General features: G+C 45.4%; 1 protein-coding gene across 4 annotated transcripts in view; it reads right to left on the reverse strand.

Annotated features, from left to right (window-relative positions):
* The window catches only part of DRP2 (dystrophin related protein 2), a 42,842-nt gene extending 27,566 nt beyond the window's left edge, over positions 1 to 15,276 (reverse strand). For 2 of the 4 annotated variants that reach the window (XM_032881755.1, XM_032881758.1), the window contains exons 1-2: positions 14,895 to 15,276; positions 3,638 to 3,814 (exon numbers count right to left, since the gene is read on the reverse strand). In XM_032881755.1, the coding sequence (XP_032737646.1) occupies positions 3,638 to 3,754 (117 nt within the window). In that variant the 5' untranslated portion in view covers positions 3,755 to 3,814; positions 14,895 to 15,276. Of the gene's footprint in view, positions 1 to 784; positions 855 to 3,637; positions 3,815 to 14,079; positions 14,121 to 14,894 lie in introns of those variants that run through there. The other 2 variants (XM_032881756.1, XM_032881757.1) reach the window with 2 other exon arrangements.
* Between the last annotated feature and the right edge of the window lie 255 nt (positions 15,277 to 15,531).

Here is a 15,531-nt window from a genome sequence, read left to right on the forward strand (position 1 = left end):
AACCTTCCAGAAAAGAAAGCTGAGGGGCTGCCTCAGAGATTCAGGGAGAGAGAATAGATCAGCCAGAGAGAGCCATTGATAATAGATGTCCTACTTTGCAAATGAATCTAGGTTTTGGTGTCCCCTCTCCCTCTTCCCCCACCTGCATTTTCCACCAGTCAGGAAGCCTAGAAATCGTCCTAAAGAGAACTGTTCATCTACAATGGGTTGAGAAAGAGCTAAAGCCATATTTTTTATCCTGATCTCCAAAGGACCCTGACCAGAGTCAGCAAGTAAGGGGACCAGCCATGAAGCCTGCCTAAGGCTCGCCCTTCAGCCCTCAAGCTCAGAGCCCATCACTTGCTCGCCCTGAAGGGTCTTAAAAAGTTTGGGGGAATGAGGTTGTGTCAAATGGCCCTTAAGAACTTAGCTACCTCTAGCACAGTGCCAGGACTGCCCAGCCAGGGGCAGAGGGGGGTAGAGGGAAGGAGAGTATGGAGGAGGAAATCTCAGCCTGTGCCACTCAATCCCAGCCTGGGGAAACCCACCTGCCTGCCCACCTATCTACCTGCTTGCCTTCTGTAGAAAAAACATGGTTCCGGTGAGGCCTGAGATTTTCTAGTCTCCCTTTCCCCCCAAATGGTAGTGTCTTCCCACACAAGACTCTCCAGGCAATCTAGGAAACCAATCACCCCATTAAAACCCCAGCTCACAGCCACATACTGAAAGGGAAGTGAGGGAGCAATGCAGCTCAAGGGCAAAGTTCTGAATTCAGTCCCCCTGTGTCCCCATGAGCTGACCCTACCTGTGCTGCCTGAAGACTTGGTTGCAGGACTCAGCAGCTCCATGATTATCCCTCAGCTTGCAGAATCAGTGCCTGGTGAGCCGCCGCAAAGTCTGACAGGCTCTAAGCAGGCTCCCTCAGGGGAGGCCTGCAGAGCTGAGCCAGGTCAGGAGGCGGGAGCTATCACCCTGTTTGTTTACTGACCCCCCAGGAATCTGGAGGGGGCGGCTATGTCAGGGCTCAGCGGGTGAATCAGAGCTTTGTCCCTGAGGAATTCCAGCTCACTCCCGCCTGGGCCCGCCACACCGGGGCCAGGAGGGCCCTCCCAGGCTGGCAAGGACAGCGGGAGTGGGACTGGGCATTCCATGGTGCTGAGGAGGGGCGTAAAGAGGGGAGTTTCTCTTGATCTGTTTTCCCTTTCCACAGCAGCATGAAGGGACTCACTGCCTACAGCCCCTACCTCCCACCCCCCCACCCCCCGCCGAGAGAGAGGAAAGGATCAGACCACTTTGGTGACAAACCTCTGGTAAGCTACTTCCCCAAAGCCTAGCAGGAGGATGGGCTTGTCTTTAAGGAAGTGTGCCTAGAGGCAGTGAGGAATAGGTGTGGCACACCTGGGGACAGAGCCATGGGAAGTCAGGATCAGGAATTTGGACTTCAGAAGATTTCATCCAAGCCCACTGCGGAAACAAGGGGGTGCTCTGCCCTGCCTTTGGGAGGTAGAGGGGAATGGAGGGATAGTCATTTTCCACCTCCCCAGATTCTCACTGCACTTTAAGGCTAGCGGGGAAATAGATGGGTCTTGGGGCCTCCCCTTGGACCTCTGCTGGGGAGGGAGAGGGAAAAATGGAACCCAGAAGCTCTGTGCAGGGATCCAGTGCGAGGGAGGCCCCTGTGCCCCGCTTGTACTGCCCTGGGCCACTGGCCTCAGGGGCAGGTCCCCTTCTGGAAGTGGCCCCTCTTCTCTTTCTCCAGCAGACTTGCCTGGGGGAAAGGTTAACATTCCCGAGCTAGGCCCCCACCACTCAGCACTGAGGGAAAACACTTCGCTTTTACCAAAAAGGGTTCTGTTCCCATCCTCATTTATCTCCCACAGAGTCTTCTGGGCTTTCCACAGTTCCACATTGTTTCCATGCTGAGGCCCACCTACAGGAATAGTTGGAGCAGCTGCCTGACCCTTCCTGAGGGTCCAGGGTGGAGCCATTCTGGGTGGAACCGGGATGGCAGGGGATGGCAGGCCAAGAGCAGGGAGGGGCTCTAGTTCTGGGTCACAGCTCTGCTGATGCTGGGACAACCGGGATCAAGCCAGTCTCACAGAGTCCCCTAGATGGGGAATGCCCCCAGAGCTCAAAATGGCTCCTCGTGACCTAGCTACAACCAAGTGTTCCTGTTTCTGAGAGAAGTTCCCATGATGAACGGGGCTCCACCCATGTTAGGCTTCCATTCCCTTCAGATTTCTTCATTTCCCAAATCCCCATTTGGCCCCCCCTACTATATCTCACCACCTTGTTCTCCCCTCCTTGTTCCCCCTTATATTCACAAGTCCCTCTAGTAGAGCCAGGCATAAATAGGCAAATAAGAAATGACATTTTTCGTTCCCTACCACTGGCCTTCTACTTCTGGCTTTTGTGGCCAAGATGTTTGCTTCTCACTGCAATCCCCAAAGGGCTCTCTCCTAATCTCTTGAAACTTTAAGACAAAGTCAGAGCCATTGGGAAGGAAGAGAAGAAACCAGACAATGGTAGAGGAGAGGGGTTGGTTTCAGCTTTCTCAATTACAAAATGAAGCCCTCAGGTCCCTCTGCCGAGGTGGTGAATCTTGGGGTGGGGGGGCATGATGTGCAAGGAAAGCATTTTGGAAGGGCCCAGGCTTCTCAATCCCTTGACCCTATGTCAGTCCCGCTCTGGGGAAGGGGTAGGTACACTGGGAGATGCTAAGTTGACAGTGGCTTGAGAATATGTTAGAGGTGGCAATTCTTCTCTGGTTAAATGTGGGGGGATGGCTCAAGAAGACCTGGCTGTTATGTCTTTCCAAAATTTTCCTTCATGGTTCTCTGCAAAATGGACTCCTCAGCATCCATATTCTCTATCCCTAAGACCATTCTCCTTCCCTTCTTCCTCCCTGTATACTCTGCTGCTGTCTGCACCCTCAATAGTGACTCAGCATTACAGTCCATCTGTGAGATACTAGGAAACATAGTACTTTTTCACACCCTCATGGCCTCTCAACCCCAAAGCACAGTAGGACAAGCCAAAATATGTTTATGCTTCCCCCTTGCCCAGTTAACTTCCCATGGACTTTCCTCATTGTCAGGAAAGGGGGCTATCTTCTTGGGATTACTGCCTCTCATACATCCTCTGCCCACCCACCAACATACATAGGCAGGAACACACAGCACCACCCTTTCACTCCTAGGCAGAAGAGAGGAAAGGAGAGACAGGTATGAAGGTCAAGAGACTGTTAGCAGGGCTGAGCCAGGAGCTGTAAGACTAAAGACTTGAGAGGAAGAGCCAACTGAAGAAAAGAGAATATTTTGTAGGTGCAGAATGTAAAGTATGCCATAAAGAAGCTTGTCCTAGGTCACACTCTGAAGGGTCACTCTTCTGGGACCTCTTTTGGGATGTTAACATGGAACCAGTCCCCCTCAGTCATGGGGGCCCAGCCCAGCCCAACACATTTCCTTGCCTGTGCCCCTATAAAAGACTTCATGCGTGACAAGGGATGAGCCAGAAGGAGGTCCCTTGCCCTCCCCAGGGTTTCGGGTATGTAGAGAGTGCCCTAGAGCCTTAGGAAGCATGGACACCCACAAGAACACACACAGATCCTGTGTCCACCCTTTCTCCTCAGGACTTTGTCTTGCTATCAGCCTCTTACCTGAGGCTGGGGGCAGGTGCTTCGGAGGCTGCTGTTGTGATGGAACTGGTCAGCTGCTCGCCATTCATGACATCGTGGGAGGGTATAAGGGCATCCCTGCATGACCATAGGTTGCATCAGAACCAAGGCTCATGGGGGGTGAGAATGGGCAGTGCACCAACCGTTGACCATAAGCACCTGGAAAAGCAACAAGGAGAGATTCAGAGCTGAGACCTAGAAAAGGCCTACAAACTCAACACATACCCAATGGTGCCTTGACCAGTTATGTAAATCAGTATTCAAAGCTTACTGGTCTACCTAGTAGTTTTTCCCAAGCTGCCATGTACCATAAGAGACTTTAATTATTGACCAAAGAAGTATGTGTTTATCTATTGTGCTTTGTGCACAATAGATGATTTGCTGTCTGAGATCTCACAGCCTCGAGAAGAGGGTGGGGGAGATTGGGATGAGGGGAGGCAGTCATATAAGCCCATAACTATAATAAAATACTTATGTAAAAAGTGCTATAATCGAGATTTGACCAGAAGGCTTGGGGAGCACAGACAGGGGAACAACTAACTCTGAGAATGTGCGAAGATTTCAGAGAGAAGGCATTTGAGCCAAGTCTCAAAGGACAAGTAGATGTTTGCCTATGCAGAGAAGGGTAAAAAGGGGTAAGTGTGTTCCATCAGTGGAACCCACCTATGCAAAAATGGATGTCACCAAAAAAAGCATAGCATGTTCAGAGCACAATAAGTTCCATTTGGCTAGAGTTTAGGAGGCACAAAGATGAAAAAGACATGGTGCCTGCCCCTGAGGAGTTCACATATAGAAAGAATAGACATGGGAAAAATCAAGCTATAAACTGCTACTCGCATTAATAATAGAAGTATTTATGGGATAGAGTGAAGAGATAGATGAGGTTAGTTCTATCTGGTCATGTCAAGAAAAGTCTCTCTAGATTCAATACACTTAAGGTGAGCCATGAAAGAGAAATCAAGATTATCATTAGGCGGGAGAGAAAAGACAAAGTAATAATAATAATAATAATAATAATAATAATTCCAAACAGCACAAAATGAAATGTATGGTGTGGGAAGCAGCAGATGAGGCTGGTCATGGCCAGATTGGGTCATGCCTTGAATGATAAGTGGAAAATTCTGGGCTTTATCTTGTAGGCAATAGGGAGGCACTGAAGATTTTAAGCAGGGGAGTGACTCGAGCAGAGTTGCATTTTAGAAAGAACCCTCTGCCTGCCTTGCGGAGTAATTCTCCCTAGGGAAGAACCCATCAAGAAGACCTTCTAATGGGCAAGCACTGCAACAGTGAGGAGGGAGCAGAGAGCAGGGATTATGAAATACTTACCAAAGAGGTAAAGTACATTGAGCTCGGTGATCAATTGAATGTGAAGGGTGAAGGAGATGGAGGAGTGAAAATGTTTCTAATTTGGGACCTGGGTTGATAATGTTGCCAACAGCAAGAGAGAGAAGACAGGAGAAGAAGCAAATTTGGTGTGGTTGGGGGTGAGGGCAGTGTTCCATAATAAGCCATGCTTGGGCAGTGTTCCATGATAAGCTATGCTTGAGACACATTCAGCTTTAGATGAGCTGAGAAAAGGAAGACATGAGTGAAAAAGTTAGATGTGCAAATCAGTTGACAGTTTAGTGAATGTGCACAAGTGGGATGAGAATGGGTAACAAAGACAATGTTTGCAAATGCTGAAAGTGATAGCTTTAAATGTCGGGCTGGCAAACCCTGATCCAAAGAGTAGGGAGTGAGCATCTTTGATTCCTGATGTTGATGATTAAAGAGCCAGCATTTTTAGTCTCTATTTTGGTGGTTCCCAACATTTTAGGTATAAGAGCCTCTTAAGATTAAAAGAATAAAAGAATTTCACTTCACCCACTCTTACCTACAATAGTAGCTGTACTTTTAGTACTTACAGAGTGAGAAAAAACATTAATACATTTAAAGATCTATGGACTTCTTGCATTGAGAGTCCTTCCCCCCTCCTCAGGGGTCCTTGGTCTGAGACTAGGGACTGTTACAGCTCATAAAGATGAAAGAGTTTATGGTCTGAAGGACAGTTTATGAGTTTCAAGAGATCACACAGCTACATAGCTGCTCATGCCCAAAGAGATTCTCCAAAAATGGTTGAAAAGATGGTTCCCCTCTTATCTGACACCAACATAAAATAATTAGTATTTATGTATTCAGATAAAAAATGAAGTATTACTCTAGATGTGTTATAAGCATAAAGGCTACAAAAGGTTTGCCTTCAGAACTTTTTTATGTTAACGTGTTTATTTTTGCTGACTACACAAGTAATGCATGTTCTTTATAGGAAAACTGGAAAATCCAAAAAAATCACAAGGATGAAAATTAAAATAACCTATAATACTACTACCCAGAAATAGCTACTACTAATAAGTGTGAAGACTTGCAGTAGTTTTTCTATGAAAAAAACTATATCCATACATCTCCAGTTGTCATCCTATGATACAGATCACATTGTGCTTTTTTCATTGGCCATTTATATCATGACCATTTTAGAATGTCACTAACTATTCCTCTAAAACATGATTTCTAATGGCTGCAAAGGTGACAGAGCACTATGCTTGAGGCCATTGGCTCTGGTATTATACAGACATAGATTCAGACCCACACTACTCACCCTGTGGCCTGGGATGAGTTAACCTCTCTGAGCTTCAGTGTCCTCATCAGCAAAAGGGAGATGACAATGACATTGCCTTCACAGAATTATTTAAATTAATAATGTATCTAAATAACTTGGTACAGTGTCTGGCAATAGTACAGTGCTAAATAAGTGTTAGCTGTAAACATGTTGTATACTATTCAGGTGAATGGATATACCATAATTTTAACAAGTAGATGTACGTCACACTGCCATGAACAGCCTTATGCATATCTGTGATTCTTTTCTTATGATAATTTCCTAGAAGGGAGAATTCCCGGACCAAAGGGTATGAACCAATTTCAGGCTCATGATGCATATTTCTAAATTGCCTTAGAAGAAATAGATCACTTTATACTAACACCAACAATGTATGAGAGTGCCAGTTTCCCAGCACACTTGCCAATAGTGAGTATTCTTATTTTTTAAAATATCTTTGCCGGGGCGCTTGGGTGGCTCAGTGTGTTAAGCCACTGCTTTTGGCTCGAGTCATGATCTCAGGGTCCTAGGATTGAGTCCCGCATCAGGCTTTCTGCTCAGCGGGGAGCCTGCTTCCCCCTCTCTCTCTGCCTGCCTCTCTGCCTACTTGGAATCTCTCTCTGTCAAATAAATAAATAAAATCTTTTTAAACAATAAAATAAAATAAAATATCTTTCCTATTTTTATAAGAGAAGATGGCATCTTGAAAAGTTCTCTGTATTTCCTTAATTGTTAATGGTGCTTAACCTTTGCCCAACATTTTTGACCAGTTGTGTTTCTTCTTTCATGAACTATCTCTTTGTCTCTTCTGAGGTTCACCTCTCTACAAACTAACTTCCTTCCTTCTAATTCCTCTACTGACCTGATGTCCGGTTGATGCTTCACAAAACAAAAATAAAACAAACACAGACAGAGAATTCAGATCTTCAAATCCCAGTGAAGGAAGAGAAGGCCTAAACTCTCTCTGGTCCTACCTTGACTATTCTCTGCTGTTTTCAGACTTTGCCACTGACTGTGACTCAAGTCATTCCACCTCTCTAGACCTTGGTTTGTAACCCTGTAAAACATTAACGTGTAAGACTTGTCAAACATCAAAATACTAGCATTCTCCGTGTTTGTAGAGCACGTTTTATAGCCAGCTGTGCTGTCATTCTCAATCCTCAGTGCTACCTGGTCAGGTTGGCCCAGCCAGAATTATGATCTTATTTGAGAGATGAAGATGCTGAGACACAAGTGAGCCTGGGTCTCCTGACTCCTGGTCAGTGCTCTTTGTTCTACAAAAAGATTCTTCCTTCTGCCTCTCAGTCTACCTCCATGATGTCTCACATTTCCACCTGTATATACCAATTCTATTCCTGTTCCTCCTTTTAATTTGCAGAGGTTTGGAAGAATTGGAGATAAATCTTAGTCCCCAGATGGCCAAGTGTAGGAAATAAGACATATTTTTAAAAAGTATAACTAAAGGGGAAAAAAATGATTCAGACCTTATGTGGGACACAGAAACCGTGCCATGAGAGGTCACAGATGAGGAAGCATGTGCCTTAAATTGGAGGGATTTAGGATGTATTTATGGATGAGATCCTTTTGAGCTGAGGTGAGAGAGAAGATATGTACACATGGAGTAGTGCAAAGGATGCTTTGGGGGTAGAGCTAAATTTTCTGTGCTCTCCCCTAAGGATCCTGCTAGATACCAACCTGTGGCTTTTTGCTACTAGGAACACTCTTCCTGGTTTTCAAAGCCACAGACAGGCCCATCCAGAAAGACTCAACAGGGGAAACGTTTTCTCTTGGGCAGAGAGAAAAGTTTTAAAAATATTTGGGAAATACCAGGATTCTAACATGAAAGCAAAATTGTGGCTATTGGAGGACAAGGTTTATGTCTGATATTTATTTCTATCCCACATATTTTTTTAAGATGGTGCCAAGTACACAGCAGGCACTTGGTGAATATTTCTTGACTTGATTTATGGAATTGAACTCTAATTAGGTCAGTGTACAGGTCCTCAACTTTGTAGGTACAAATCCCAGAAGGGATGAAGAAAAACACTTTGGATACACGTATTTATCTGCATTTGTGTGAAGTGATGTATACAGAATGTTAGCATTTGAAGCAAGTCTTGAAGCGGCAAACGAAATTGCAAACAACCTAAATTTTCATTAGTAGGGGATTAGTTAAATAAATATTGATATATCCATACAATGGAACTCTATGCAGCGGTTAAAAACACAAGTAATAGGGCGCCTGGGTGGCTCAGTGGGTTAAGCCTCTGCCTTCGGCTCAGGTCATGATCTCAGGGTCCTCGGATTGAGCCCCGCATCAGGCTCTCTGCTCAGTGGGGAGCCTGCTTCTCCCCCGCCCCTACCTGCCTCTCTGCCTCCTTGTGATCTCTGTCTGTCAAATAAATAAATAAATAAATTATTAAAAAAAAAAAACACAAGTAATAACACTTTATGTGACAATATGGAATAACCTCTCAGGGCATAATTTTAAGTAAAAAGAAAAGAAGAAAAAATAAGGTAGTTAGTTCACATTTGTGTAAAACCAAAAGGAAAGTATGTGGTATTGATGCAAAAAATTTACATGCGATAAAATAAAAGCATACAAAAGAGTCTGTTAATATTGCCTTTGGATAAGGGAGCCAATTGGCTACCAGACAGAGGTGGGAGAATTCCCTCCATTCTTTCGGGATTTTCTCTCTTTTTATGTTTTTTAAAGGTTTTTAATTATTTGACAGAGAGATAGCACAAGCAGGCAGAGCGGCAGGCAAAGGGAGAGGGAGAAGCAGGCTCTCCGCCGAACAGGGAGCCTGACATGGGGCTCGATCCCAGGACCCCGAGATCATGACCTGAGCTGAAGGCAGCCACTTAACTGACTGAGCCACCCAGGCACCCCTGGATTTTCTCACTTTTTAAACCTGAGAAATATAATATACTTACAAAGAGTGCATAAGGCAGATGTGTAAAATATACTGAAATATCATAAAGCAAATTCTCATATAGTCACTGCTTGGGTTGAAAAACAGAATAATTACCCACACCCACAAAAGCCCTGGGCCACCTACAAGAGATGTAGTTTGTACTGAACATCCTTTTGTACCCTGTCAACATATTAGCTACTTAACAGCCACTTCCTCCCTCCCTTCCCATTCCTCACCAACATGCCATGGACGTCTTCAACTGTTTTCTGTAAAGATTAGTGTAGTGGCTTTTCCACATCCAGATAAATAAGAACAGTTAAAACTCATTGTACCCCATGTTTTATATCATTAACTAATCAATCTATAGAATCAACTCATTTAATCTTTGCGACAACTCCATAAAGTGGTTGCTACTGTCTTCATTGGGCAGAGGAACAGAGGCAGTAAGTAAATGGTTCAAAGTGATACTGTGAATTATGGGGTGAGGAGTTGGGATTTGTATCTGAGGCAAAAGTGTCCCAGAGCACAAGTTCTTCACTGTGAACACTATTCTGCCTTTGGAACTTCTAGAACCCAGGCCCTGAGGCATTGTAGTCATGGACCTCTAGCAAGCAGAGACTTTTTTTTTTGGCTATGGGCCACCAGGTGGGAGCCCAAGCACTTAACTAGGCTGTTCCTCACCCAGACACAAGCAATTAAGAGGATGCAGTGAGTCTGGGATTTGGGGGATCACCCAGCTGGTAAACCCTACACAGCTTTTCAGTGACTTTCCTAGGACATCTGAGAAGTAAAATTCTGGTCAACTCTCCTAGTCTGACCTCTGAGCTCCTCCTGTGCCTTAGAACTCAGTAGATATTTTTTTAAATGAACAAATAAAGTCTTTCCCCCTAGGAACTAGAGAAGTCTAGGCATCTATCCTACAGAAATACTTGCAGAAATGGGTGAGGGTATCTGCTGCAGTATTGTTTGCAATCACAAAACTCAAGTGGTCATTACCAGGGGACTGGTTAAGTGGGCTATTGTCAGAGAGGTGGCACAGTGTGACAGGTAAGGGTGTGGGCTCTGAGCCAGGACACACAGATTTGCATCCTGCCTCCACTACTCATCAGCACAGATTTAGACAAGCCCCCTGACCTTACCGTGCATCAGTCCCTGCATCTGTAAACCCGGGATAAGGAAAAGACCTACCTCATAGCCTGGTTGCAAGGAGTTCATTCATGCTTTCTGACATCTAGTAAGTACTCACATCTTACCTATTACTACAGCCACTCATGAAATGAAATATTATGTAGCTGTTAAAAAGAGGTAGATCCAGCACCTGGTAGGTTAAGCGTCTGCCTTCGGCTCAGGTCATGATCCCAGGGTCCTGGGATTGAGCCCCACGTCGGGCTCCCTGCTCAGGGGGGAGTCTGCTTCTCCCTCTCCCTCTGCCTCTCCTGCTTGTGCTCTCTCTCTCTCTCAAATGAATAAATAAAATCTTTTAAAAAGAGAGAGAGAGATCTATATATACTGATGTGAACAGATATTGAAGATACATATTTTAGATAAAAGAAAATAAGTTCAGAATCATATGTCTGAGAGAGCACCAATTATGCAAAAAGCTTTTGAAAAACATCTACATGAGCATATGCATAAAAAGAAAGCCTGCAAGGAGACACAAAACCGCTCAGCAACAGTATTTCTGGAGAGGTTGTATGAGGGGGACTCTCCCTTTGGCTTTATATACCTTGCGTATGTATACATACACACAAACATATGTATACATAGATACATACACATACATTTATATGTATTTTATACCAAGTGTTTATTATTCTTGGGAGAAAAATAAATAAATAGGGAAGACTTTTAAATCACAAGAGGTTTGGCAAAGAACACAGCAGTGGGAAGAAGACCCCCTTCCCATGTGCTAGAGACTCCTCTCTCCAATCCGAGGTAACAATGAATGATGGCGCCCTCTCTCACAGCATTTCCTTTCCACCTGACAGCATGGCACCAAGAAAGAAGACACACATCTCACTGGTACTGAACCTTGTTATGTGTTCCTAAAATAATTCTTGCAATGTAGCCTAAAACTGAGGTTCTGCTTCAAATGCTCTCACTTAATGAATAAATCATGGAGACTCGGAGTGTCAAACTGGAAGGAGCCTTAGAGATTATGTAGACCAACCCCCTCATTTATTTTTTTTAAGATTTTATTTCTTTATTTGACAAAGAGATAAAGCCAGAGAGCACAAGCAGGGGGAGAATGGCAGAAGGAGAGTGAGAAGCAGGCTCCTCGCTGGGTGGGGAACTGGATGCGGGGCTCGAACCCACTGATGAGGGGGCTCAATCTCAGACATCTGGGATCATGACCTCAGCTGAAGGCAGATGCTCGGCCGGCTGAGGCACCCATGCGCCCCCAAACCCCTCATTTACAAACAGAAAGAATGAAATGTGTTCCTGAGAACACATAGTTGTCAAGGAATTTCAAGATGAAGTGTAGTCTCCAGTGAAAAGAATCAGAGATCCATCCCCATGGGGAGCATTTTATTCTAAGCCAATTAATGCAATACATCTGAAACCTTTAAACACTGCTGGTGGGAGTATAAGTTAGTCAACCAATTTGGAGAGCAATTTGACAATATCTCCCAAAGGTGAATATTTTCATACCCTGTGATGGGACAATTCCTTTCTAGATATATACCCAATAGCAACAGTCACGTAAGAATATCTACAAAAGAATGATAAGGATAGCTCGAGCTGTGAGCTAAAAACCGGAAACAGCCTAAATGTCCATAAACAGCAGAATGGATGAATAAATTATGACATATTCATTAAGTGGAATGTTATACAGTAGTGAAAAAAATAAGTGACCTAGAGTCACATGTCCCAACTCGGATGATTCACAAAGGTAACACTGCGAATATAACACAAATGTAACCATGCAAAGAAATGGTATCTGCTGTTTAAAGACACCTACGTATGTAGCAAAAGTATAAATAAGTGCATGAGACTCATAAGTACCAAATGCAGGACACAGTGGTTACTTCAGAGGGAGGTGGTGTGGGGAGGAGGAAGTTTTAACCATAGAAGGACAGACAGAGGGTTTCAATTCTACTTGTGATGTTTTCTTCTTAGGCTGGGTGGTGGGCATTCTGATTCTTGTTACGTTATTCTTTGTATCTTTTTGGCATAGACAAAATTTTCACAGCACATTGGTTGAAAGAATGCAATAAATCCCATGCTGAAAAGAATCCACACTTTTCAGATGTAACAAAATACTAAAAGAAATGTGTAAGATACCCATGTTGCCCTCCAAATGACAAGATTATCCCTTCAACCTGTTCCATTTTCCTGCAACTAGTTTCATAGGAGGGAACCTGCTGTAGAAGCTGCCCTAGAGACTGAGAATTAGGAGATGAGGGTTCCACACTCTCAGATACTCATTAGCTTTGCCTAAGAGACCAATTTGATGCATCTATTAGTTTCTCTCTCATTGAAAAAGGCAGAATTGGACTAGATTATCTTATTAAGTTTTTTCCACGTGACAAATTCTCCCAGCTTCTTTGTTTGTTTGTTTGGCTTTGTCTTTTTGAGCAGCAATTCCCAAAACTGTGTCTGCAAGATTCTGAAGGGCTTTCCATGTAGAAGAGCGTTCCTTGGTCAAATCCGTTTGCGAGTTGCTGCGTTAAACAAAATTAAATGGATTTATTTATGGCAGTCCGGCTCAGAGCCTTTTTGTTATGCTTACATACACTGTGACTCTTAGGAGGAGAATTCGGTCTTGAAGCGTTTTCCAAAAAAAATTATTGGACCACAGAACGCACCCCCACACCACCACCACCACCACTCCTTATTTTAAAACAGAATCTATTAACATTCTCTCAGAACAGCGTTCTGTGAGACATCAGTGTGGTAAGTGCTGTCCTAGAAGGGATTTGTCTCACTTGCTATTTCAGTTGCGAATGTGTGTTTAGAATCCCTTATAAGGGAGGAATGTCGTCGCATGGTATAGCTCGCATAGAGTGGGTTTCTCCTGATTGTCCCTGGCAAGTTTGGAAGGATATCTGCTTGGGCTTCGTGAGGGAGAGCCCCTCCTATCTGGCACTGGGGCAGATAGAACCTCAGAAACTTCTGGGGAATCTATACTTAGAAGTGCTGCATCCCAGATACACTCTCTAATTCTGGCTCTTGGGCTTTTGCTAAGTTTGCTGCTTCGAGCCATACTTCCTCCTCTGGGTGGTTTTGGAACTGAAGGGTGCTCTGGTGCAGAGCTCCAGAGAGACTTGGCAAGAGAGCAGAATGACTGGGGAAACAACTTTCCATGTATCTTCTTCCCCCCAGCAAGAGTTTGTAGGAAGCGAGACTGCAAGGAAGAGGTGGACCCACCCAGGAAAAGAGGGGCTCTGTCTTCTTTGGCGGACAGAATACTTATCACTTTGACTCACAGCACCTCCTTTTCAGGGAGGGTTTCCTTAGAAGGCTCCCAAGTTCTCTGGAACCATCTCCCCACCCAAATCCCAGAGGGAGGGAAAAAAATCTCCTGAGGTTGGTGGTTCCCACAGGGCCCTTTAAAAGGTGATTTACCTGAGGGCCTTTAATCTAGAAACAAGGATTCCTTTTGGAAAAGTCAGGAACTCAGGTGAACTAGACCTAGAGCTTTCTAAAAACTTATGGTTCTCTTGAACGATCAAAAAGAAAATGTAAGAGAAAAGTATGTTCTCTTCCATTCGGCATGCACCATGCTCTTGATGGAAACAGGCCGTGGCTACTTCACCCCAGTCCAGCCCAGCCACCTGCTTGAACCCAAAACCCAGAAGGCCTGGCCCTGTCTGCTTACCACAGGCAGGAGAAATCTTAGCTACCCACACAGTCTCAGGCACACTTACCAGGCTGGGGCGTTAGGCCTGGTGCCAGGAAAGGTAAGGAGCCCAGAAGGAATAGGGTGTTTGACTTCAGGAGAGGTGAGCCCCACTGCAAGGACGCCAAGCTATGCTCTCAAGAGTGGAGAGGTACCTCCTGATCGTGGTGGGGTGTGGGGGGGAACCAAGGGAAGAAGTGAAGGGGAAAATGCCACAGAGAAGATGAATTGAACCAGGAAGTAAGGGCGGAGATTAGGATGTGCCTTCAACACCCAGCTCCCAAGGCAGAGCCCAGTTTACTCCAGGGAGGCACTCCTGTGTCCTGTCTGCCGACTAGACATTCATTTGCTCAGGAAACCTGCTCTGAGGTCCCAGGGTTCCTCCCTCCTCCCTTTTCAGCCTGGGCTTTCCACACCCCTTCCCTTCCCTCCCACCAGGAAATCCACCCTTGGACAAAAAGCATGTCATTGAGAACAAACAAAATGAACAAACAAGCCAGCAAACAAGGAAAGAAATGATAGCCCTCTCCTCTCTAAGAAACAAACTGTGGACCTTCCTCTTATTCATTAGTTGATCAAATTGGCTTGAGTTTCTGTTGTTCCTGGGCACCTTCTTTTCTCCCCCCACACCCCCCAATCCAAGCAGCAGCTACTTCATTGTGGGCATTTTTTTTAATGCAAGTTTTCCCCCAAAGGTGCATGCAGGCAGCAGGCAAGGAGACACACACACACACACACACACACACACACACACAGTATCTCTGGAGCTTCCCTTCCCTCAGTCATTTCCCCTCACCCTGCCGAAAAAGGGCGAGGCTGGGGAATCGTTTCTCCGTGGCCTACCTTCTGATTCCGGCAGGTCTGAGGAGCAGGCTGCAACTGGGAGCTGGGAGGCTGGCGCCGGGCTGCCTCTGTGAATCAGCAAAGAAGTCCCTGAGACAGGGATGCCGACAGCTGCTGTATGCACACTCTCCCTCCGTCTCTCCCACCTTCCTGCCCTCTTCTCTTTCTCTCTCCTCCTCCTCCCCTCTCCGAGCTGCTGTGTGTTGCTATGCAATCACATTGGGACTCACAGCATCGCTCCGACCTCGGGCAAAGATACCCTTGACTGGGCAAAGGCAAAAAGAGCAAGGACAGTTTTGTAAAACTACCAGAGCCTTCGCGGCTCTCTTCAGAGATTTCAATTCATTAGAAGCAGAGGAGGAAAGCGGAAGAGGCTGAGAGGCAGAGGGGGAGACAGGGAGAGGGGGAGAGGCTTCCACTGGGGAGGAGGAGACAAAAGAGGCCTGGAGATCAATACAAACAGCTGAGTGAGGAGCCTGGGCCCCAACTTCCACAAATCTAGCCCAGAGCCAAAGCCAACTTTGGAGCCAGCCGCTGGCAGGGTCCCTCAGTAACCAGTCCAGGATTCGGCTTCTGTGTTGGAGGTTGAAACACTGTGCTCTAAAATTGTCACTGGTACCCACGGTACAGTCTTGGG

This window comes from Lontra canadensis, unplaced genomic scaffold (assembly GCF_010015895.1).
Source record: "Lontra canadensis isolate GAN:19392208 unplaced genomic scaffold, GSC_riverotter_1.0 scaffold77, whole genome shotgun sequence".
Taxonomy (NCBI): Eukaryota; Metazoa; Chordata; class Mammalia; order Carnivora; family Mustelidae; genus Lontra; species Lontra canadensis.